Source organism: Tuber melanosporum (assembly GCF_000151645.1).
Source record: "Tuber melanosporum whole genome shotgun sequence assembly, scaffold_240, strain Mel28".
Taxonomy (NCBI): domain Eukaryota; kingdom Fungi; phylum Ascomycota; class Pezizomycetes; order Pezizales; family Tuberaceae; genus Tuber; species Tuber melanosporum.
The window spans coordinates 71,644-94,659 of record NW_003298909.1 but is presented as its reverse complement, the minus strand read 5'-3'; the positions used below and the strand labels follow the sequence as shown (position 1 = coordinate 94,659).

General features: G+C 44.1%; 3 protein-coding genes; 1 reads left to right on the top strand and 2 right to left on the bottom strand.

Moving 5' to 3' along the window:
* Nucleotides 1-10,083: 10,083 nt before the first annotated feature.
* GSTUM_00001003001 (uncharacterized protein) lies at nt 10,084-13,236 on the bottom strand (the record flags this gene model as incomplete). XM_002838322.2 has 9 exons in its annotated part: nt 13,052-13,236; nt 12,475-12,970; nt 12,225-12,384; nt 12,055-12,164; nt 11,792-11,929; nt 11,055-11,730; nt 10,636-11,004; nt 10,341-10,440; nt 10,084-10,280 (listed from the first exon to the last, which is right to left on the bottom strand). Exons 2-9 carry the CDS (start codon nt 12,903-12,905, stop codon nt 10,084-10,086), a joined length of 2,181 nt encoding a protein of 726 aa, XP_002838368.1. The 5' UTR covers nt 12,906-12,970; nt 13,052-13,236.
* A 1,053-nt stretch (nt 13,237-14,289) lies between these two features.
* GSTUM_00001002001 (uncharacterized protein) lies at nt 14,290-15,979 on the top strand (the record flags this gene model as incomplete). The annotated part of the gene is made up of 6 exons (XM_002838321.1): nt 14,290-14,452; nt 14,600-14,692; nt 14,782-14,902; nt 14,960-15,139; nt 15,228-15,305; nt 15,364-15,979. The coding sequence occupies 6 exons, from the start codon at nt 14,290-14,292 to the stop codon at nt 15,977-15,979; spliced, it is 1,251 nt and encodes a 416-aa protein (XP_002838367.1).
* A 1,199-nt stretch (nt 15,980-17,178) lies between these two features.
* Nucleotides 17,179-19,324, bottom strand: GSTUM_00001001001 (uncharacterized protein; the record flags this gene model as incomplete). Its single annotated transcript, XM_002838320.1, has 11 exons — nt 17,179-17,303; nt 17,361-17,534; nt 17,589-17,723; nt 17,776-17,947; nt 18,010-18,435; nt 18,497-18,564; nt 18,620-18,787; nt 18,835-18,970; nt 19,026-19,106; nt 19,171-19,240; nt 19,308-19,324. 11 exons carry the CDS (start codon nt 19,322-19,324, stop codon nt 17,179-17,181), a joined length of 1,572 nt encoding a protein of 523 aa, XP_002838366.1.
* Between the last annotated feature and the right edge of the window lie 3,692 nt (nt 19,325-23,016).

The window sequence follows — 23,016 nt, the reverse complement described above, 5'->3', positions numbered from 1 at the left end:
AAGAATTAAGACTATTGGGTATAGTGGAGTGATATCTAGTGATTGTGATTATGAATATGAGAACTTGAATACAGATCATACTATATACAGAATATTGATCTAGTATTTTGTAACTCTCCCCTCTGCATCAAGAATGGCTTGCAGCTGTTTTGGCATACTCCTAATAAGGCTTTCAAGTCTTTCTCCTGGGATTGCATTCCAAACAGCTGTTAAAGTAGCTTCAAGAGTTATAATATCTCTTATCCTTCTCCAAGTTTCCTCCAGCTCATTTTTCAAATCTAACTATAAATTTTCAATTAGGTTTAGATCTGGTGACTGAGCAGGCCAACAAGTTGTTTCCATTTCATTAAGGTTACAATACTGGATAGAGTAACCTTTGTACCCAGGTGTCCCACCCTCAACTACTGTAATCTATCCATATTGTTCACAGTAGTAATGCTAAAAATGTACGAAATGAAAATACTTTATTTTTGTTACATAGAAGGCAGAGTCTACCTTTGCCTTACATGAAACAAAAACAAGCTTGGACTTCGAGGTTTTACAGAAACCCCTCCAAACCATCTTAGTTTAATGTCTAGACTCAAAGATTTCATTGAGGAAGTCAATTTAATACTTCTTGATAGCCTTTCTCATTATCCAAGGCCTATTCCCAAAACCAGCAACTGAAAAAGAGGACTTATCAGTCCATAAAACATAGAACTAATTCTCATATATTCAATCTGGATATTTGTGACACCATGCAATATGCAGAGGCTTATTTGCTGGGTGGATAGTAAATTTATACTGAGGTACTCATCTGTGAAAGTCCAAGGACTTCATAACATGCTTTACAGTATCCGAGCCGTAAGTATAACCCATCTCCTCATAGATTCCCTCCCAGCTAAAAGGTCATGTCCTAGTATCTTAGGTTACAAATGCTCCTAACTGCTCCTTTTCAGTATTATTGAATACTAGAGGCCAGCTAGAATGTCTACAGTTTGAAGGTATATTGTCCTTCTTAACATGTTTATATATCTTTATTTCTGATATTAGCTAACTTGAATCTATTCTTTTTTTAAAAAGAAATATCTTACTTACTCTTCAGCAGGTTCTTCAATCAACATTCAATTCTCGCCGAATTCTTGACCAATTCCATCCAGCAGGATCATAGAGAACAATCATCTTGATACATTCATCACATGGTATTTCACAGTGTCAAACATCTTACAGGATTTGCTCATGAGTGCTAGTTTACTTCATAATACTATAGGATAATATTGGAGTTTGTGGAACTTTAGCAGAATTGGATATGTTGTTTATCACAGTAAACTTTTGACTGACTGAGTGCAGCAATAGTGGTATTGTTACTGGAGGGATTGGCTGAATGCGGCATAGTTCCAGAATTGAGAGCTTGTGTTACTACATATGAAATACTCCTAAACCCATGTACTTGTACTGTGCAGCATGAAATAAGGGGTTTTGTAGTGATACAGTACAGCTACAGTACAAGTACAAGGTAGCTCTCATACCATTGCTCAAGCAAATTTGAATGTATATAGGTACAGGGAAATTTCAGATGCAGTAATACAAGTTTTCAATTCTAAAAATATGCCACATTCAGCCAACCGTCTCCAGTAACAATACCCCTATTACTGCACCCGGTGAGTCAAAAGTAAACTGTGATAAACAACACATCCAATTCTGCTAAAGTTCCACAAACTCCAATATCATCCTATAGTATCATAAAGCAAACTGATACTTGTAAGCAAAACCCGCAAGATGTTTGACACTGTGAAATAACATGTGATGAGCATATCAAGATCATTACTCTCCATAATTATGCTGGATGGAATTGGTTAAGAATTGGGTAAGAATTGAATATTTATTGAAGAATTTGCCAAAGAGTAATTGAGATATTTTTTTCTAAAAACAACTGGGTTCAAGTTAGCTAATATCAGAGATAAAGATATATAAATTTACTATGAAGAACAATATACCTTCAAACCATTGATGTTCTGGCCAGCCTCCAGTATTCAAGGATGCTAAAAAGAGTCGATTATGGGTATTTGTAATCCAAGATACTAGGACCTGACATCTTAGCAGGGAGGGAATCTATGAGAAGATGAGTTATGCTTACAGCCCGGAGACTGTAAAGCGTGTTATGGAGTTCTTGGACTATCACTGGTGAGTACCTCCATATAAATTTGCTATTCACCCAGCTAACAAGTCTCTGTATGTTGCATGATGTCACAAATGTCTAGATTGGATGTATGAGAATTGGTCCCATATTTTATGGACTGACAAGTCATTTTTTTCAATTGCAGGTTTTAGGAACAGGCCTTAGGTAATGAGAAAGGCTACCGAGGAGTATCATGTTGACTTCTTCAATGAAATCTTTATGTCCATATATCAAATCAAGATGGTTTAGGGGGGTTTTTATGGAACCTCAAAGTCCAAGCTTGTTTTTGTTTCATGTAAGGCAAAGGTAGACTCTGCCTTCTATGTAATAAAAATAATTCATCCCCATTTAGTTCTATTTTAGCATTGCTGTTATGAACAATATAGATAGGTTACAGTAGTTGAAGATGGGACACCAGGGCACAAAGGTTACTCTATCTAGTATCATAACCTTAATGAGATAGAAACAACTCATTAGCCTGCTCAGTCACCAGATCTAAACCTAATTGAAAATTTATAGCTAGATTTGAAAAATGAGCTGGAGGAAACTTGGAGAAGGATAAGAGATATTGCAACCCTTAAAGCTGCTTTAACAGCTGTGTGGAATGCAATCCTAGGAGAAAGACTTAAAAGTCTTATTAGTAGTATGCCAGAATGGCTACAAGCTATTCTTGATACAGAGGGGAGAACTACAAAATACTAGATCAATATTCTGTATATAGTATGATCTGTATTCAAGTTCTCATATTCATAATCGCAATTACTAGATATCACTTGCTATAACTAAATAGTCTTAATCTCTATTTAATTCTTATCCCTTGGGTGGTCTAAAACAGTAATATTTAAGACCAAGCATACAATGTCTATTATAAGAAATACTAGACCACAAAAGGATTAGCTAGAGGGCAATATTGCAATGTTACCTGTCAGATATAACTTTGATGTTCAACTATTGTGAAATACCTACAATGTTGAGATTTGCACAAGTACAAGAACCTCTTTCTGATCTTTCTTCTAATTTGCCCATACTAAGAAAACCAAGAGCTCCAAAAGTACAATCCTAAAAGCTTGCAAAAGTACACAAATCTACATCAGGCATTCAAGCTATCCAGAAACCATATGCCCCACTTTTTCCCATCATGATCACTTTTGTCAACCATTATTGCCTTGGGGGAACAGTAAGGCAGATCCACTATGAATATTCAAGTTATTTTGGGACGATAGCGTGATCGATGTACTTATGGTAGGGACAAACCAGTATGCGAAGGAAAAGGGTACAGGAAAAGAGTAAGAAGCTGGAAGGCCATTTGGCCAAGCATAGAGGAAAGTAACTGGCTATGAGATTAGGCTCTTTTTGGCTCTAATAATTCATATGGGAGCAAAAAAAGGGAGGTGGACTTAGTCTGAAGACATTTTAGGATAGGAGAGAGAATGCGAACTCAACATTTTGAGTGATGTCTTTCAAACACTTTTCCCAGATTAAACGATATGTGTATATCTCAGATCTAGTATTGCAACTCACCTGTTCTGGGTGGTTTGAGAAGTTAGAACCTCTCATTACAATGATTCAAACTCGGTATCAGCAATACTACCTCCTAGTATCAAACATGACCATGGGTGAAATGATGATTTGATTTGGTGGATATAGTCACCATACATACCACATACCAAGCAAGCCAATCACAGAAGGCTACAAGGTATTCACACTTTGTGATATTGGCTATACATATAGCTGGATTTTTACAATATGGACAAGTTCAATTACCGACTTAGTTCTTCAAGAAGATCTTACTCCTACTAGTTCAACAGTTTTTCAGCTGGCCTCCTCCCTTCCACTTAGTTCAGAGTTCCATTTCAATATTTATATGGATAACTATTTTCCCTCGCTGACTCTTCTTACAAAACTTCATGATATGGGTATTGGGGGGTGTAGAACAGCTCATGTAAATGCTGGGGCATTTCCACCTGAACTCTAAGACAACTGAAAATCAAATCCTTGGAACAAGAATTCTGGAGGTCCAGTTGGATATGAGGGCAAGGTCTTGGGTATATAGTGGCAGGATAATAGCTCAGTTCACTTTTTAACAACGATTCACATACTTGATCAACGAGTTATTACAGAACACAAAAAGCTCCAAATATCGAGTAGTAATGGGCCCGCAATTCACTAAGTCTTTGGACCTGGAGAGTACACAAATGTTTCTATTCCAGTCATTACCAGTAACTATAATAGGTACAAGGTTGGAGTTAACGTTGTGAATCAGTACCGCAGTTATTATTTCACTCAACTGAAATGTCTACGAAAATGGCCTCCTATGTTTTATTGGCTAGTTGATATGACTGTTGTCAATTCCTTCCTCCTTGCTTGCTCTCCACCATCACCCTATCAGTATAATAATACCTCACGGTCATTCTACCTCGGACTTGCAGAATTGCTAAATGAACGGTATGGCAAGAAGGATTCTTTGCCTCGGAAGACATATTACATATGGAAAACTACACCTCTCCGTTACAGTAAATTGTAACATAATACCTCTCTTCCTCCTCCCTGTAGAGTTCAAACTGAACACCAATTCATTCGAAGAGGAAAGTTAAAGGTTGGTTGTGTACAGTGCTGGTTCACACTACGTGAAATGAATCAAAAAGGTGTTCATGCAATATAAACTCGGTTTGGCGGTTTGGGACCTGGATGTGGAATTTCTCTTTGCTTACGCTGCTATGATACTAGGCACAAAAGTCTTGTTTCATGAATTAGACCTCATACTCTTGTTCTGTTTTCAGTTTATCTTTAGTAACTAGGATAAAATGATAAGCTATTATACCTATCCTATCTACTCAGTAGTGGATGAGCCCCATATCGACCGATTAGCACAACAGCAGGCAACGATCTGCCAGTAGGAATCCCAGTTATTGAACTCTTATGTCATTATTTTTGACTTAGTCTTTTAACACAGATCCAGGTTGGACTATGTTGCAATAATGTTTCTGTGGGCGCTGGGGCATTGCTTGATTTTGATATCACTTAGGTGCTTTGTAAGTACCAAGTCTCCTATTTGGGTTTTTTTTTTTCAGATTGATATGCCTGGCCCAGAATTTTGGTGTTTCAGACTGTCCCAGAAATATCTATATTAAGAGATCTACTCAGGGGGTTGTTAGGTAGAGATGACTTGATAGACTTCAAGTTTGTCTATGCTAATCGAGATTTGCTGTTGTAGATGGAGATTGTCTAGGAAGGCTCGAACTTGGCTCGTTTCGTTTATGACTACTAGGAGCGAAGTAAAGTAGGTAAAGTAAGGTAGAATCGTAAAAACAATATTATAATATTAAGGTCTCTTCTGCGTTGCTTGATAATGTCTAAAGCTTGGAAGGCACTTCGATATTTATATTCCGCATCTGAGTGTTCGCAGACTACATCTGTTTATCATACAACTATGTACTTCTTTAATCGTAATTCACAATATCGAGTTTTCTTCCAAGGTGCAAACACCAGTGGACCCTGAAAACCATCACACCTTCTTCAGTAATTACAATATTTCTTCTTAGAAAATGTACTATCTCCAATAGTAATATCCCGATTGGCAGAGTCTTTAGACTTATGGCCTAGTTCTTAAGTCAAACTGAGTTGGCTCCAATTGTCTTCGCCATTGATAAAATGATCAGTTTTATCCACGGCTATATCTGCAAAGGTGGTCGTCATTACAACAATCGTAGGTCGTCTGACTCCGATTCTTTGTAACTCCATACCCAACCGATAGATTTTCTCTATATGACTTCCTATCAACTCGTAGGAAGCTATTCCACCAGATTGGTAATTAATCTCTAGGTCGGCAACCCTTGGTTGCTTTCTGGGTAATAGGTTTCAGTAACCATTGTAGTATTGAGGATTACTGTAATGATCCCTCCTCAGATGGTTAGTTCTTGGCGATGGGGAACGATACTTCTCTTCTCTTCCTTCTTTTTCCTTCGTCTTACGATAGCGCTAGGCCTCTGACTACGTTACCGATAGTACAAGACCTTTGTCTTCTATCGGAAACGCCTATTGTAAGATTTCTCTAACTCTTCTTCGTGAAGAGCCCTCAATAGCATAACAATTACATTACAATAAAGATAAAGATTGTAAAGTTGTTTTATATTTGTTAATGAAATAAGTAGAAAAAGTACTTAGAACAAAGCGTGAAGAACCTATCTTCCTCGGCTGCATCAGCCTCCTTATATAGTATTCTTCCCACCCGTAGTCATGTGACCTAAAGTGGTCACATGTGCGAAACCAAATCATAATAAACTAGTCATGTGACCAAAGTGATCACATGCTCAAAACCCATGACCTCATAGCAAGGTCATGTACAAAAACTCATAAACCAATCATAACACAATAAACAAATCATATGACTCGACTGAGTCATGTGCACGAAACCCATGATCTCATAATGAGGTCTTGTGCAAAACATAAATCATATGCGCAAGGCTTACCCACAGGGCATCCTCGCAAGGCATACTCGCCAGGCGCACGTCCCATGACTCATATTTGAGCCATGTGCGAAAGCATCACAAATCCCACACATAACAAATCATATGACCCGAATGAGTCATATGTATGAAACAATAGCATACCTGTGACTCATAACCACGTGTCACGTGAAAATGTCTTTTATGCCAAGCCACGTTCGTGACAATCACCCCATGATTACGACGTATTCCAAAACCCAGTTGCAACACTCTATGAAGTTCTTTGGCTTTTTTGGTAGTGTCTTTTAGAGTTCTAGACTCTTCTGGTGGATGTAAATGTATTAGGCTCTAGTAGAGATCCTTTACCATTTGATACCATCTCTTTGTGCGAAATCGTCCCATTACCTACGGCCCGTGCCACAGGTATCATGTCTTTGGAGCCCAGTAACTCTCTGAGTAGTTGACGGAATCACTCCGTTACATTTCCCAGACCTAGTCGAAGTTCCCTTCTCATATATCCTGTGAACAGGATCCGGTCAGACCGACGGCGGCGACGTATATGGTATTATTCTAACACCTTCAATTCTGTGGTAATATAGTCACAGGACGCAACTGAGATTGATATATATAATGACGCGCGAGCCCTGTAAGGGAGCCAGAGGGGGGTGTTGGAGACCAGAGATTCCGATTCCGAGTGGGGTTACCCTACTTAGGGCGGTTCCTAGGTATTGGGTTCTGGTATTCCTAACAGGGGTGCAGTTAGTTGGATGACACACAAAAGTAGTAACTGCACTTTGGTGTAGCAAGCAGGGATATGTGTAAGAGCTAGAACAGAAATAGACTGTTAGCCACCTCTACGGGGTATGTTTTTGTATGCAGGAAAAAAGTTCGGCGACGCCAAAAGTTGAGTATCTTAATACAATGAAATAAAGAACGTATATATATATAAAAAAAAAATAAGACAAAAGGAAATTCTAGCTAATATAGTGTTGCACCTCCTTTGACTGCAATGACAGCATGTAGGCAATTAGGCATACTTGATATTAGTCCTTCCAATCGCTCCTCTCCAATCTGTACCCAAATCGTCCTTAAACAAGCTTGTAAATTCGTAACATTTCCTATCCAGCCCTAAGTTTCACCCATTTCAGTCTCCAGGTCAAGTCATAAGGCTTCTATTAGATTTAGGTCTGGTGACTGTACTGGCCAGGACATCATATCTACCCCATTTAACTCTCTATAAGTCCTAGCGTGCTTCTTGTATCCTGGTGCCCCATCCTCTATAACCCGTGCCCATCCATACTCTTAACAACACTGATGCTAAAAAGGTATCAGATAAGGCTCCATAACCACCTCTACATAAACTGCAGAGTCCATCTTTGCTTTGCCGGGAATAAACACTAGCTCTGACTTGACTGTTCTACAAAATCCTCCACAAGCCATCATAGACTCCCTTCCCTGTTTGAAGCTTTCATCTATACAGTCAGGATGAAACTCTTCCTGCAGGAGCCAAATTACCTATGGCTGATATCCAAATCCAGCCGTTGAAAGTGTGGATTCATCGGTCCACAAAACTCTCCACCATTCCTCACGGGTCCAATGAAGCCTTTTACAACACCATGCTATGCGTTTTGGCTTGTTCGCAGGACGGATATTGAACTTTTGTTGTGGTATACGCTTGTGATATCCAAGCTTCTCTACCACGTTCTTGATCATTCTTGGTGAGCAGGCATAACCCATCTCAATTCCAATTTCCTCCCAACTAAGGTAGCGTGTACGAGCATCTTGGGTAATAAACACTACAAGTTGTGCAATCTCAGCTCCAACAAAGATTGGTGGACAGCCTGTTCAAAGAGCATTAGAGGGTGTGCCGTTCACTTTTGTCCACATATATATCTATATGTTATTAGCAATTTCCCAGTCTACTTCTGTGAATGACTTAACTTACCTTTTGGCAGGTACGAAAATCAATTTTCAGCTCTTCTCCTATTCGTCTCCAACTCCATCCTGCATTTTCACGTAAGGTAATAACTTTAAGGCGATCATCACAGGTTGTCTCCTCATGTCTTTTGCCTTGTGGGTTATGGGTACGGCTTCCTTTAACCTTTATGTTATTTCGAACGCGTGAGGAAATGGGTAACTTGGGGTGGCGATGCCGTGTTGTTTACTAGTATGTCATATTTCCCCTATAAAACCTCTGCTTAGTAAACATTGTCTCAAAAGCTCTGAACTTCTCAGACATTTGTACTATGTCGCCCTACTTACCCTAGTACCCTAGTACATGACTTTTGCTACCAGCAAAATCATCTCATAAGCTATCACTCAATTTTCCCAATCTGGTTTAGCCCATATACAGATGTAGTGGTGGTGAGCGCGACTTTTGCCTACCCCCTAGTACTTGTACGGTAAGTTACTGCAGCTGCCTGCTTATCCCGCATGTAACCCTTAGGACAGCGGAACAAAGAATGCTCACGGGCAGGCCTCCTCCAAAGACCAATTGCTGCGAGCAGCGAACGCCGTGGTATAAGCCGGGGCTGATCGGACTGCCGGAACTGTGAGAAGCCACAAGTGATCGTTCATCCGTGAGTTTCAACCTTCCGCCTTTTTTCGGGAGGCGGGGAGATATCTCACAACCCCTTGTCGGTGCGAATACGGTAGGGGACCCCGGTACCCGTGTGCACCTGCCGATGCGATAACCCGCGAAGGTCCATAAAGAGTAAAAAGGTATTTAGGTTTAGCACACTGTCAGGGGAACTCGATAGCCTGCACAGCAATCTTCCCATGAATTTTTTCGAGAGATGGACCAGAGGGTGAATGATATTGTTGTACCTTGGTGTCATTTTCTCAATAGCACTACTAGACCGATACTTATATCGTCGTAGGGCACTTCAGTCCCTCACCAGCTGGGTTACTACGAGCTTACGTGGTCATTGATGAATGAGTGGAGCTTTCAAATCAGTATGATATTTCAACGGGCGCACCAATTCAAGATTGCGGCTCCCATATCATTTAAATACAACCCAACGCGTACAAGTCAAAGGTGTCTTTTTGAACAATCTCTTCATCCTAGCTGGCCCTCAGGGGGAAGTATTGGGGAGATAGTGCTTGTAACATAATGGGGAACCCAGCTATCGGCACAGTAAGCATACGGCTGGTCTGCAGCATAAAATCTCGGCAGACAATTGATTGAGCGGTAAGAAAGATCGATACCACGTTTAAGCTCTTGCGTTTTTAACAGCCATAACATCCCATAAAAATACATAACTCTTGTACAAGTAGAGCACACCCTATTGTAGTCATATTCTTCATGGAAAACCTTAACCATGCTCTGTCACACCCCCAACCTGAAAGACCGAAAAGAAGAAAGAGTATGGTACTCGAGTCTTATTATATGATACATAGGGCTAGCTCAACTAGCCCGAAGCCGCTAATGCTACCAAAGAAAGAAGAAAGGAAAGGAGGAAGGAAGTTATACATCCCCGTTCAAACCTTAACAACCTCCGTCCTTCCAGTAACGCCCTTCCCTCTCGAACTATCCCCCACAAAAATCTCATAAGCCCCGATATTCCCCTCCTTGTCAAGTGGGATCCTCCAATTCCCCCTCTGCTCATCCCAATAACTTAGATCTCGCCTCATGATATCAAACCCGACAACCACCGTCTCGCCTGGTCCCGCACCAACTTTCTCAAACCCTCTTAAAGAGCGCACGGGAAAGTCTATGCCTGTGCCATTGGGGTAACTAATGTATAATTGCGGGACAGCATTGCCGGGAATGCTACCGGTGTTCTTAACAGATACAGTAACGTGGAAGATCGTGTCGAAGAGCGCTGGATGGCCGCCCTGTGCGCCCCCAGCAGGCGAAGGTTCATGCGGAGTTGTGGAGTATCCGGATGGGTATGGGTATGGTTTTGATGATTTCACGATGCTTGTGTCATCGAGGTATGGGTAGATGTGCTTCCGCAAGCGTCTCATGCCCGGTGGGAAACCGAGTTCTGAGGAGGGAGGGAGGGTGGAGTTTAGTTCTGGTGCGGGGACGCCAACCGGCCGGGCTGGCGGGAATTCGGTTGGCACCTTGGTTTGAGTGATTACCATGTTAGAGAATTCAAAGGTAGTGTAGGAAAGTCCGAAGCCGAATTCGAAACGTGGGGTTATCCCGTTCCTGTCGAAGTGGCGGTAGTCGATGTAAAGGCCTTCGGAGAAGTCTTGCTGTGGGACAGGCCCGCCAGGTTGCATCATGATAGGTGCTACGGGGCCGTAATCTGCTAGCGATTTTCCTATTGTGTAAGGAAGTCTGCCGCTGGGATTGATGCTCCCATAGAGCACATCGAGTAACGCTGTGCCACTCTCTTGGCCAGGAAGGTGTGCCAATAAAACAGCGGTGACGTTCTTATGCTCAATCCAGGCCTTATTTCACATTAGTGGATGCCCAAAAAGCCGATCATTTGGGGTCTTACCTCCATATCGACGGGGCCTACGGAGTGAATGATGACAATGGTGTTGCTACACCTTTCGGCAACAGAGAGGATCAGTTTGTCACCTCCATGCCACAGTTTCAAATCAACCCTATCTCCTAATACGCCTTCGGCAGATGTGTACCCCTCACCGGAATCGCTACTCACAAAGACTAGGCAAGTGGCGTTCGGTGTCTTTTTAGCTGTGGAATTAATTCTATCATAGTGATAATCGTCCAGAACATACTCAACCATTGTTCTGTCGGTGGATGCTTTTGCTTGGATGGCTTCGAGGGGCGTGACCAAGTATGCGTATTCAGCAGTTCCAGAGCCCCAGCCCTGCCCTAAAGTGCCGTTATTGCAACTTCTATCGGGGCAGCCATTGGGGCCCAGGAGATTTGGGCCAGCGTCGCTTCCAAATATCATGATGGATTTCTTTGCTTCCTTGCCGGATTTAAATGGTAGAGCCCCCTTGATGTTCTTTAGGAGTGTGATGCTTTCGGCAGCGATCGCCCTCGCAACCTCGTGATGATCATCTCTAACGTCCACGTAAAAATTCTGCAAGCTGTTTCCTGCAGAAGAACCCACGCCGACATAAGTTGGGCCAGTGGAGGTCCTGAACCAACTGGAAAAGTTGGGGCGGGGGTAAGACGCATCGTCTTGGCCGAGTTGGTACCAGCTGTATATTTAAAGCACGATATAAGCCCCAGGACCCTACATGATACCAAGGGGATACTCACGTTGCCACGATTCGTAGAACCATATCATCCAACCTATCGATGGGCACACTGCCATTTAATACAGCCCGAGTGAGCTGCGGACCCAAAAGAGAGTCTCCATCAGCCCACAGGAGCCCGTCCCCAGGCATAGTCATGTCCCTGCCTTGAAATTAGCGTCCGACCTCCACGGCACCCCTTAGTGTGTCTCTTACATTCCGGAAAGAACGCTGGCAACACCGCTTCTCTGGGCAAGCCCTGAAACCTATTAGAAAGGATCCGGATACGTCTCAAGGAGGCACATGCAATCACTCATCACAAACCCCTGGAATCCCAACTCGTCCTTAAGTACCCCATTCAAGATGTAGCTGTTTTGACAAGCATTTGAATTGTTAATCTAGCGCAAAAGGTCAATATGTTTCTCAATTCTCGGGAAGTAGTTGTATGCTGCGCCCACTTGATTGTAACCGCACATAATACTTCCCACTCCCATACGAACGGTATCCATGAACGGCCAAATGTATAATTCCCTTAATGCTCTATCACCAATATTTGAACTAAGGGGGGCAGTGACGTTTTTGAAACCTTGACTCAAAATCTCAGAGAGTTGACGAAATCTACAATCCTCGTATTAGTTGATGCAGTTCACATTCAATCGGAAGCCCATTCGAGTGACATGTTGTGAAGTATCAGTGAGGGATCCTCACTTTTCTTGCTCATTGGCAACAAAGTGCTTTGCAGTTGCAATAGCCCCTCCATCTTGTATTCCCTGAACACTCAAACCTCCTGCGATTCCTTGTAGATACGGGTCACTCCCAAAGCCCTCCCAATTCCTCCCACCCAGGGGAGACCGGCCGATAGGGCCAATGCAGGGGCCGAGTAACACATTAACACCCTTCTCTCTAGCTTCGTTACCCAGCACTCTTGCGCGATCATACATAAGCTTCCTTGACCATGTCGCAGCAGTCGTAATCCCAGCCGGGAATACAGTGATAGAATCTGCAAATCTGACACCAAGCGGTCCATCCTGAAGACACAAAGAAGGGAATTCAACTTTTGTGGTCCCAGTATTCCCTACGCAGGGGCCCATTGACCATCCAATCCCTGTGGTGACATTAACTTTCTCAGCCAAACTCATCTTCCGTACTAGACTCGCAGCTTTTCGGTAGCTTTCCGCCCATTGATCCACAGTCCCTCCCTTCGCTAAAGACAAAATAATACAAGTAAGCAATGAAACCTTTTAACCGGAATTGAATACTAGTAACGGAGGAGCAAGAAACATACGACTAGGATACCATGATGGGCTGGTCCTCCCCTCCGAGGATTTCACAGATCCCCCACCCCCATCACTCCCTTGAGGTAGGCCTAACACTAATCCGAGAATAAGGGCAAGAACCCCTATCGCTACGATCATTGTTATAAGGGGATATCTCTTCCGAGACGTAAACTTTGCCCAGAATTCAGCGAGGCCAGGCGTGGGTGTCTTTAAGAAAGGCTCGGGGGGAAATTCTGCGTCGGTCGGAGAATCCGTGGCCGCTAAGGCGTACGAGGAGGTAGCCAGCGCGTGGCTCTTACTCAAACAGCAACTGGGAAGGAAAAATGGTATTAGTGGGTGGTCGGTACACCTCTCTATTTAATTTAGTCGTATTCGTGAACAACGTATAAGATCATTAGACAACAAAGAAAGGGAGAAGAAACAAAGCTGAAGCGCGTAGAACGCTGCAGGTCAGGAGGGGTATGGACGGAGGGATGGAGGAGCTATCGTAAAATCTGTCAACAAGTAATCACAAGGAAGTACCAAGTGTTGCTGTGTTGTTGGCAGCCCCCTATGTGGTTGACCCGACAACGAGAGCCGCAATCGGGAAAGGGACCCACTGATGCTGTGTTAGTAGGGTACCCTAGGAGTACTCGAGTACTAGCTTTTGTGATCTATCGCCAGAGAGAGTTCTCGGTAAAGTCACCACCTCACGAACAGTGCGTTACCAGAGACTTCATTCGATGACTTGTGCAGGGAGCATTCTGACACCGTCTGGATGCCTGTATTTTGCTAGTGGAACACGGAGAGGCATAAATTTACCGGCATGATACAAGGACAGTAATCGAGTTGAGATAAATTAAAATACCGGTCTTAAGACCCCACCCGACTATCACCACACGGCTATCTGACGTGTCATATTTCCTGGGTCCAAAATGGCCTTGGCTTGCATCCCCAGGGTGCGGGTAGATAAGATTGATAAAGATCCATTATCAGATCCCAACCTTGTCAAGAACTTTCCTTCTGTCACCCCGAAATCAGGCTCTCTTGCAGTGAAATGCGGCGAATCCACCGGTTCCTACACCAGATCTTATCTGTTTCTTATAGGAAGGTAAGAAGAAAGCCCTCGATACCTGCTCCTTCCAAATACTTGTTTCGTTGTTTCTTCTCCTTGCACACAAGCCAAACTCAGATATAGAATTTTATAGACCGGAGCTCTCTTTCCCAGTACTCGACAGGCCGTACCACTACCCTTCCGTTATATAGGATGGCAACACGACAATCCCAAACTTCCTTTTACATGAGGGAGCTCCCAAAAGAGCACCTCATAGGCTATGATACACCCGAGGGGAAACGCCTATTTGCCAAGGCATTAGCGGAAGGTGGATTAGAGGCTTTTTTTCCACTCTCACAACAATTTCTTACAGTATGTCCTAAGAAAACGGCATGGTTTTGGGTCGCGTCAATGGCTAATATATCTGCGGACAGCAAAACGAGCCGGCTTGTTCGCTTCAGCCCCCTGTCCTATCTCTAGAGTTAAATGAGGACTAACTAATCACCACGCGGACACCAATTAGACTGTGGAATTGGAACTCTATGCATGATTCTCAACGCTCTGAAGGTTGACCCAACCGTTACCTGGAGAAAGCCATGGAGATGGTTCACCCAAGGTAGATATACTAGATTTTTTCCTTCTTTTTATTTATAAATGACATTGTTTCTTTGGGCACCCCCTACTTACACAGAGAAACGAATATAGAGATGCTTGACTGCTGTCAACCCTTGGAAGTCGTTAAAGAGAAAGGAATAACGCTAGCTGAATTCTCCTGCCTGGCGAAGTGCAATGGTCTCGAGGCGGTCACTCGTTTCGCGGACTCCACGTTCGTCCACTCTCCTGGCGTTGATCGAGTAAATGTAACTCGTGAATTTGGAAACAGGTCGTTCGAAGCTTTCCACCAGGCTGTGAAAGTCTGCACATTCTCTGCAGACCAGTTAATGGCGGTGTCTTACTCAAGAGCGTCTCTTGGCCAAACCGGTCTGGGTCATTTCTCGCCTGTTGGCGGGTATACTTCTGAGAATGGCGGGATGGTCTTGATATTGGACGTTGCACGTTTCAAGTAGGAAATCGACAAACCTCTAGAGAGATACGATATATATATATATACATGTTCTTTTACTAAACGGGAATTTCACAAACTTGTGTAGGTACCCGTCTTACTGGGTCCCCATCAGGATGCTTTTCGAAGCGCTGATACCAAAAGATCCTGTGACCAACCAACCGAGGTATAGTGCACCATCTTCCCCTTCTCAGTTTCTAATCGCACCAACCCGTTTTCTACAGAGGCTACTCCATGCTCCGCCGACACCACACCGACGTATTCAGTCCCAACCCCATCGGCTCCCTCCTCCGCCTAAACGCAACAAAATCCACTTGGCCACCCTTATTCAAACCCTTCTACATAGCCGCCCAATCTTCCCACACCTACACCTCCCTCCTCCAAACTCTAACCCATCTCCTCTCTGGGATCCCCACCCCCGTAACCTCCCGCTCTCCCGAAGACCCTCCAAATGCTCCCCCAACCCTCCAGTGCGGCAGCGCACCGGCCCTCCTTGCCAACATCGAGAACAAACTCATCTACGAGCGCCACATAGACTCCTTCCTTGCTCACCTTGAAGCTAAGAGCTCTATGTATGCTGGGTTGGACGGGGAATTTACTCGGATGGAGAAGACCGTGTTTCTGCTGAGCTTGTTTGGCATGCAGGCCTTCTTGGGAGTGCTTGCGCCCCCGGTTAAAAAGGCGGTGCTTGAGGCGGCCGGGAAGGATCTGGAGGACGAGTGGGTTCGTAGGGAGGTTATGGCCGTTAGGAGGCAAATGGAGAGTGTCGAGAAGTGCTGTTGGGAGGAGAAGGAGTGTTCTTGTGCTGCTGCTGCTGCTGGGGCTGTTGCTCCAAGGTAATGGTGAATATGGAATGACGCCCCAGGTGTGGGAGGTTATATTGGGGGCGGGAGACGGTTGGCTTGCTGTGCTCAGGTACTACTGCGGTGTTAATCCGGGGTTGAAATCTCCGCTTTAGACACCTTTTTCACGGTTATTATCATTATTCACGTAGCTTGAATGGCAGCACTATTCGCTAATAGAGTTATGTGGTAAAAATCACGGTAACAAAAGATAAGGCTCCCGGAATTGATGTGCTGAACCTCGAAAAATGGCGGACCCTACGAATAATCCTAGATGAAATCACCCGGTTTAGCCGGGGGAAAAAATATTCACACATGCACACCTCAATCTTCTGTTCGCAAGTTCCCTTGGGTTCTTTGGTTTCGAGGACGCTCGACTACCGTTTCCACGGCTTGGTTATTCGCACGTGAGCAAGGCCACAAGCGAGTGACCTTCTATGTAGCGTGCTTGTACCAAGGAAGGTTCACTGCAAAGAGTGTACTCACGCAGCCGGGCAGACCTCCGTACAGATGGATGGGGCACACTATCTGGGCTGTCGAGCACTGAAAACCACTTCTCCGGCTGGAGAGGTCTACTCGAGTACCGGTAGTCTACCTTCCGGGGTTCAGCAAACCACTCAAATTTTTTCACCTCAAGTTAAATATGATACTAAAATCACAAGCCTGGGGCCACAAGGGAAACTTCAAAAGGAAAAAAAGAAAATCCGTCTGTTCCCACGATCCTTCCGATGATGGAAGGGAGAGGGAGAGGGAGGAACCACCTCCTCGTATACACCACCCACCACGAACCGGGTAAGTTACCGTATCATAGCAAACAAGCAGCCAAGCCAGTACATATGACGCATCCTCAAGCTTTCTTTGTATCATATGCCACACAATTCCTCATATCGCAGCTGGGGGAAGCTCCCTCACAAACTATCATTCGCATCATATGAAAATCAACTATCTGTTGAAAAACATAATATTATGATACTAAGTTAAGCTAGCACTTTACTTGTGCTGGTATATCTTGCGTGGTATCATAACAGGATAATGTTTTTGATTGAAACATTGACGGAAATTTTTTCGCGGAATTTTTCGCTAATAGCGATGAACCGGAATTACACACTATTAGAAGAAAAATTGTCCAGTGTCCCACCCCGAGCCATGTCTCTCTCTCCAAGTTTAATTGTACAATATTAGCTCATATACATTCCTCTAATTTCTCAGCACCTCCTTATATGCTGGAAATGTCGAAAGTACAGCTTTCCCTTCAACTAGACTCCTTTCGACATTGGCCCTGCCATTTACAAAGTCAGGATAGTTCAGAGTGAGTTCGGTAGCTATTTAATGCCCCGTTAGTCGGTATCTTGGAAAACCGATATTATTGTGTCTGTTACCTCCGTGTAGGATATTGTCAACAGCCTCTACTCCAAGCATGAAGGAATGGTCTTGATTCCCCACTTCATACTTCCAGCTACCAAATCTGCCTCTCGAATATATTCCTTTAGCTTGCAACCTAGGAAGCAGTTGCTTCAATAAATCATCCCGCTCAAGGGTCGGAGTTGGATATCCTTATCAATTCCAGCGTTAGCAAGCTGAGTTTGGGCTCTGCGGGGGAGATTAACCATGATCGAATCGCCTGTGATAGGTGGAAACTATCTCAGCGTCTGCTCTAATGAGATTAGTGTTGATGCAGCCTTTGATTGTATCGTCAATGATTCTCCTCTTATTTATGGGCTTCATGGAAGATTCCGATATTTCTAGCGAGAGTTAGTGACAGGGCAGTCGAAATCCGGGGACCACTGTATTCACCCATCATCAAAGACCAATAAGGGCCCTCCTTTGGTTCGCAGCTACCCGGCTCCGTTCCATCAGCGCTTCGAATTGTAGGAAGCCTAACATTGGCCTGAGGCTGGTTGTTGGGAGAATAGTTACTAAAGATGGTTGCACGGTAGAAGGGGCAATCATCTTCAGGAAAGTAAAGCTGAATGAGAGTTTGTCAGAACGCATGAGCGCAATAAAAATAGTTATGAACACAAGGCTCACCCAGCATTTATCGCCAATGTTCTCTGGCCTTACACCTCGGAGGCCAATCCCCACAACATGAGTGGAGGAGTAATAGAGGCATTTTGTCAGGCCAATCAACTCCTTGTCGTTCATCCTTTCAGCCAAAGAATCCACAGCCATTGTGCTGATGAGTCTACCGTAGCCTACGGTCTTGCCATCTTTCAAGATCACAGTCTTGGCCTCGGCATCGACCCTTTCGACTGCCCCCTTTACACCTAGTCTTAGGTTACCTTTAGGAAGCGTATCTGCAACGGCAATCCAGATTCCCCCAGTTCCACCATGGGCAGGGAAGCGAAACGTCGCATTAGGTCCCCAATTTCCCGCTGTCTTCTGTAGAATAATATTTTTCGTGACAGTTTTAAGGTCAGGTGCTGCTACCCGCTCACCAAGCCACCCACATTGCATCTCCACATCGAATTAGTCAAATCCACGGATACCACATCCATGAGAAACGCTAGGTGTTTACCTTGGTGGTTGGAACGGCCCAAACTTTAAAGTTATATGGGCGCATGAAAAGGTCAGCAATCCCCTCGCCTAATAAGATTATAAATTATAAATTAGCAAACTCAGAAGAATTGCCTATTGGAACAAAGGAAAAAATATAACTTGCCCATCATTCTTACAATCCACTCATCGAAATTCTGGGGTTTCTTGTTTGATACTCTTGCCTCTAGAGCCGCATCAATCATCCCATTCATGCAATTAACTTGGTCACCCTTTGGTAACATGCTTATGTTATTCTGAAAGGGATATGGGACTTGGCTAGGTTAGCAAAATTTTAAGTAGTTAGAACGAATATCCCACCCCAAAGGTTCTTGCAGCGAACATAGGAAATCCGCTGGTGAGTATGCCAGTCGTTCTCTCGGGGAAGAGCTTCGCCAATACAGTCATCAAAGTATTTGTAGTGGGAGAATATGACGTGGCCACCAACATCGTAGAGCTAAGAAGCTGATATTAATAGCAGCACTCCCCGGGAAGGCGGGTTGAAGACTCACAAAGCCTTCCCTTGTGATATCGGTGGAAGCAAGGCCTCCGGGAGTCTCACTAGAATCAAGCAAAAGCCACGAAGCTTCGTTCTAATTCCAACACATTTTTTAAAGACTGTGGTTTAGAGATAAAATATTGAGGAATCTCTTTTACCAGCTGGTTTAACCTCTTTGCAGCACCAAGCCCAGTTGGGCCAGCTCCAATAACAAGCACATCTACGTATCTGCAACAAAGAAATTCTGTCAGCCGAAATGGGCCTTCTCAGTCTATTCTGATAACTGCCTACTCACGTATCTGGATAAGTCATACTTGAACAGTATTTACCAGTAATGGTCAAGACCAGGATTAGAGGAAGATTAGAAGAGCTAGGATGGTGAGAGCGATTGAAAAAAAAAAAAAATCTGGCGAAAGGAGCACTTGAAGGCAGTATTGCTACTCCTTTATGGAGGGAGCGGTGGGGAGACAAACAGGGGGAAGGGAGAGTAGGAGGTTTAAATCATGACGACAGAGAAGGAAGGGTTGAATGAAATACCAGTAGCGTATGTTACCGGTAAGTCTTACGGGACGCTAACAAATTTTAAATGGGGCTGGGACATTCCTAGGTCTTAGACTATCATACCGATACCGGTAGGGACTACCTAGGTTACCAAGTAAGACCCTCCAAACCAGCCAAAGCGGAATAACCTTCTAGGAAAAAATCGCGATGGCGAAACCAAACCGGAGATCCTTCGGTGCAGAGTAAGCTTGCTCCTCTGTGCGGTGATGGTCTGTCCGATGATAATTCCCCGAGCTCTGTCATGTATGCGTATGCGCCAATAAGCCGGTTCAGTACTCAAATAGTATGGTATAGTAAAGGTTCCCTCCCAGGATAAAGTGCATGATATTCGGATGCTGTATGATAATACTTAACCTGTACGAGTACTCTTAGAAATATCTTATTTCTCGAAAAGAGGAACTGTACAGTACAGCACTCCTATAGTACTTTGCGCGGCTCACTTAGGCAGCCTGCGCTTAGATACCAGAACTTTACACCCGTATGAGTACAGTACCTACTGTAAACACGTCGAACCGGTTCAAGAGTCCTTTGGGGAAAACAAAAGAAAAAGGAATTCTGGATCCCAGGGCCAGTGACAAGGTGCTCGTGTTTATTTAAGCCTCAGGGTCATATGCTTTACCGCAATTTACAGTAGCCCGCTTCCCATTTTCCGATATTCCAGCCGTGTCGATCTTATTGAGACCAGGCCTCTGGAAACTTTCATTTGTTAAGTGCGTGCACAACTCGAGAACCATTCCAGGGAAGCCAAGGGAGGTCCAGGGAGTTCCCATATTCCCGAATAGCCACCGCCCACGACCAGGGTTATTCCCGGTACATTATGTTTCGGACAGAGCCTAGAATCGGTGCTATAAGTGACAAAGGTTCACCGGCTCTCAAGGTATTTTTTATTTCTTGGTGCCAAGGGAGAGGGTTACGAATCTCCGTACTGTACAGATCCCTTCAGCAGCATTAGCATAATATTATAACACAGTATCCGTATGCATTAGTAGGGTGATAAAGCCCCCCCAATGCCTTGCATTCTCACCTTCTGCACCGGTAAGGAAAGATACTGTATAAACCCGGTGGAAGGGGCAGTATGCAGTGTGCCGGAGCTCAAGTATGATACAAGGTAGAATGACATGCCGCTCGCCAACCGACACCCCCTAGGCCTAAAGAACGCTGGATCGATTGAGCATTATTACAGCCAGAACTCGAAGTTACAAAAGTCCCACAAGCACAGTAAGGGTGCAAAGCGTTTCCGAACCTGCCATGTGCCGTACATTAATCGTGGCAGGAAAGGAGTGTGGTGCCGTAGGACTTCTTGATCTGGCGTTCTTTGGGGAGAATCGGCAGGTGAGATGTGGACGAAGATTGGATCACGTAGAAAGTAGAACAACTAATGTCGTGGAAAGAAGGAGGCATATGGGGGGGACCACCGCCCTTCCCGATAACTCTTGTCTCCCGTCCTCCTCTCAGTGGTGGGCCCAAGAGCCCATTTTTACAAAATGTATTCTATAGAATTACGAAGTTGCACGTACGCCACCCCGAGTTGATTCACGTCCTTCTCACTACCCGAAAACCAGGTTATGATATTGTATGGGAGCCCAGATACGCCCCGGCATTTTGCAACATATTTTGCCAGCCTCTGCTCCCTTGGCACTCTTCGCTGTTACGGGCGAAGTAGTGTCGAGTGCATGGATGGGCTCGTGGCGGAGGACGGATAACTACAGAAATATTGTCACATTGTCTATCGGTATTAAATCTGTTGATGCTTCGTGGCAGATTGATTGTATAAGGGGGAGGCTCCGGGACACGCGGTTGGAAGGAGAGAGTGGGAAGAGAGCTGTCGGGAAGAGAGCAATCCCCATACGTTTCTTTATTTCCTCAAATTTGATTGTTCATCGTGATAATGAATCCCCCCCCCCCCGGATCCACTCCGGGCGTGCCAAATCCCCCCCAAAGAACACCAGGCCTGGGAGATGTCCCACAGTAGCACGCTAGCATCTCGTCGGTGCGGACTTGGTCCCATCATATCCCGCACCCGCAAGATACGGGCAATTAAGTAAAAAAACCTAATTAAGCCAACTCAATTAGCCGTCACACGAGGCTGCCCCTCCATTTACGGTGGGGCTGCTCTGTAAGTATTAGAGTAGAGAGGTCAGAGTTTCCTCCTCGCTACAGCCAGTTACGAAGAAGCACCGAATCACGAGATCTATTTTTTTGAGATGTACAGGGGGTTAAGGGGAAGTGAGGCGAATGGGGGTGCAATTGGGTTACTACCTTAGCTACCTAGAACTCATTAGCATGATGTACAATAATACAGACCTATCAGGATATGACAAATTTTGCCATCAAAATCCATCACCATGTCTATCACAACAACAATGGCGTCAAGGAAGTTATCAGCATTAAGAGAGCACTTCATATTCTTATTTTTTATCCAAACCTCAGCTACAGCATGAAAATTAAACACTACCAGGAAGATTATGCCCCTGCAGGTGATCAAAAACAACAGGAAATGACTCTGGATCAGAGGCAACAGGTGATAACACTCCAGAACATGGCAGGAATGAGTTGGAAGGTAAGTTTTATCTTGAAAGAGGTTTAAGTATCAGATTTTTTGATTGTAAGAAAACAATAGAAAATAGCAGAAAGAGTCAATATTCACTACTGAGCTTGTGTTAGGCGGAGACAATTCGATAGACTTCAAGGTTGTCTAGGCCAATCGAGATTCATTTCTGTAGACGGAGATTGTCTTGGAAGGCTCGGACTTTACTCGTTTTGTTTATGACTACTAGGAGCAAAGTAAATTAGGTAAAGTAGAGTAGAATTGTAAAAACAATATTATATTGTTAAGGTCTCTTCTCCATTGCTTGATGATATCTAAAGCTTGGGAGGCACTTCGATATTTATATTCTGGGTCTGAGTGTTCATGGACTACATCTATTTATTATACAACTATGTACTTCTTCAATCGTAATTCGCAACGCCGAGTTTTCTTCCAAGGTGCGAACACCTGTGGACCCTGAAAACCATTACACCCTCTTCGGTAATTACGATATTTCTTCTTAGGAAATGTACTGTCCCCAATAGTAATATCCTGATTAGCCGGGTCATTAGACTTATGTCCTAGTTCTTAAGTCGAACTGAGTTGGCTCCAATTGTCTTCGCCATTGATAAAATGATCAGTTTTATCCGCGGCTATATCTGCAAAGGTAGTCGTCATTACAACCATCGTAGGTCGTCTAACTCCGATCCTTTATAACTCCATACACAACCGATAGATTTTCTCTGGAAGACTTCCTATTAACTCACAGGAAGCTATTCCACTGGATTGGTAATTAATACCTCGGTCGGCAACTCTTGGTTGCTCTCTGGGTAGTAGGTTTCAGTAACCATTGTAGTATTAAGAATCACCCCATAGTTACGACATGTTCCGAAACCCAGTTGCAACACTCCGTGAA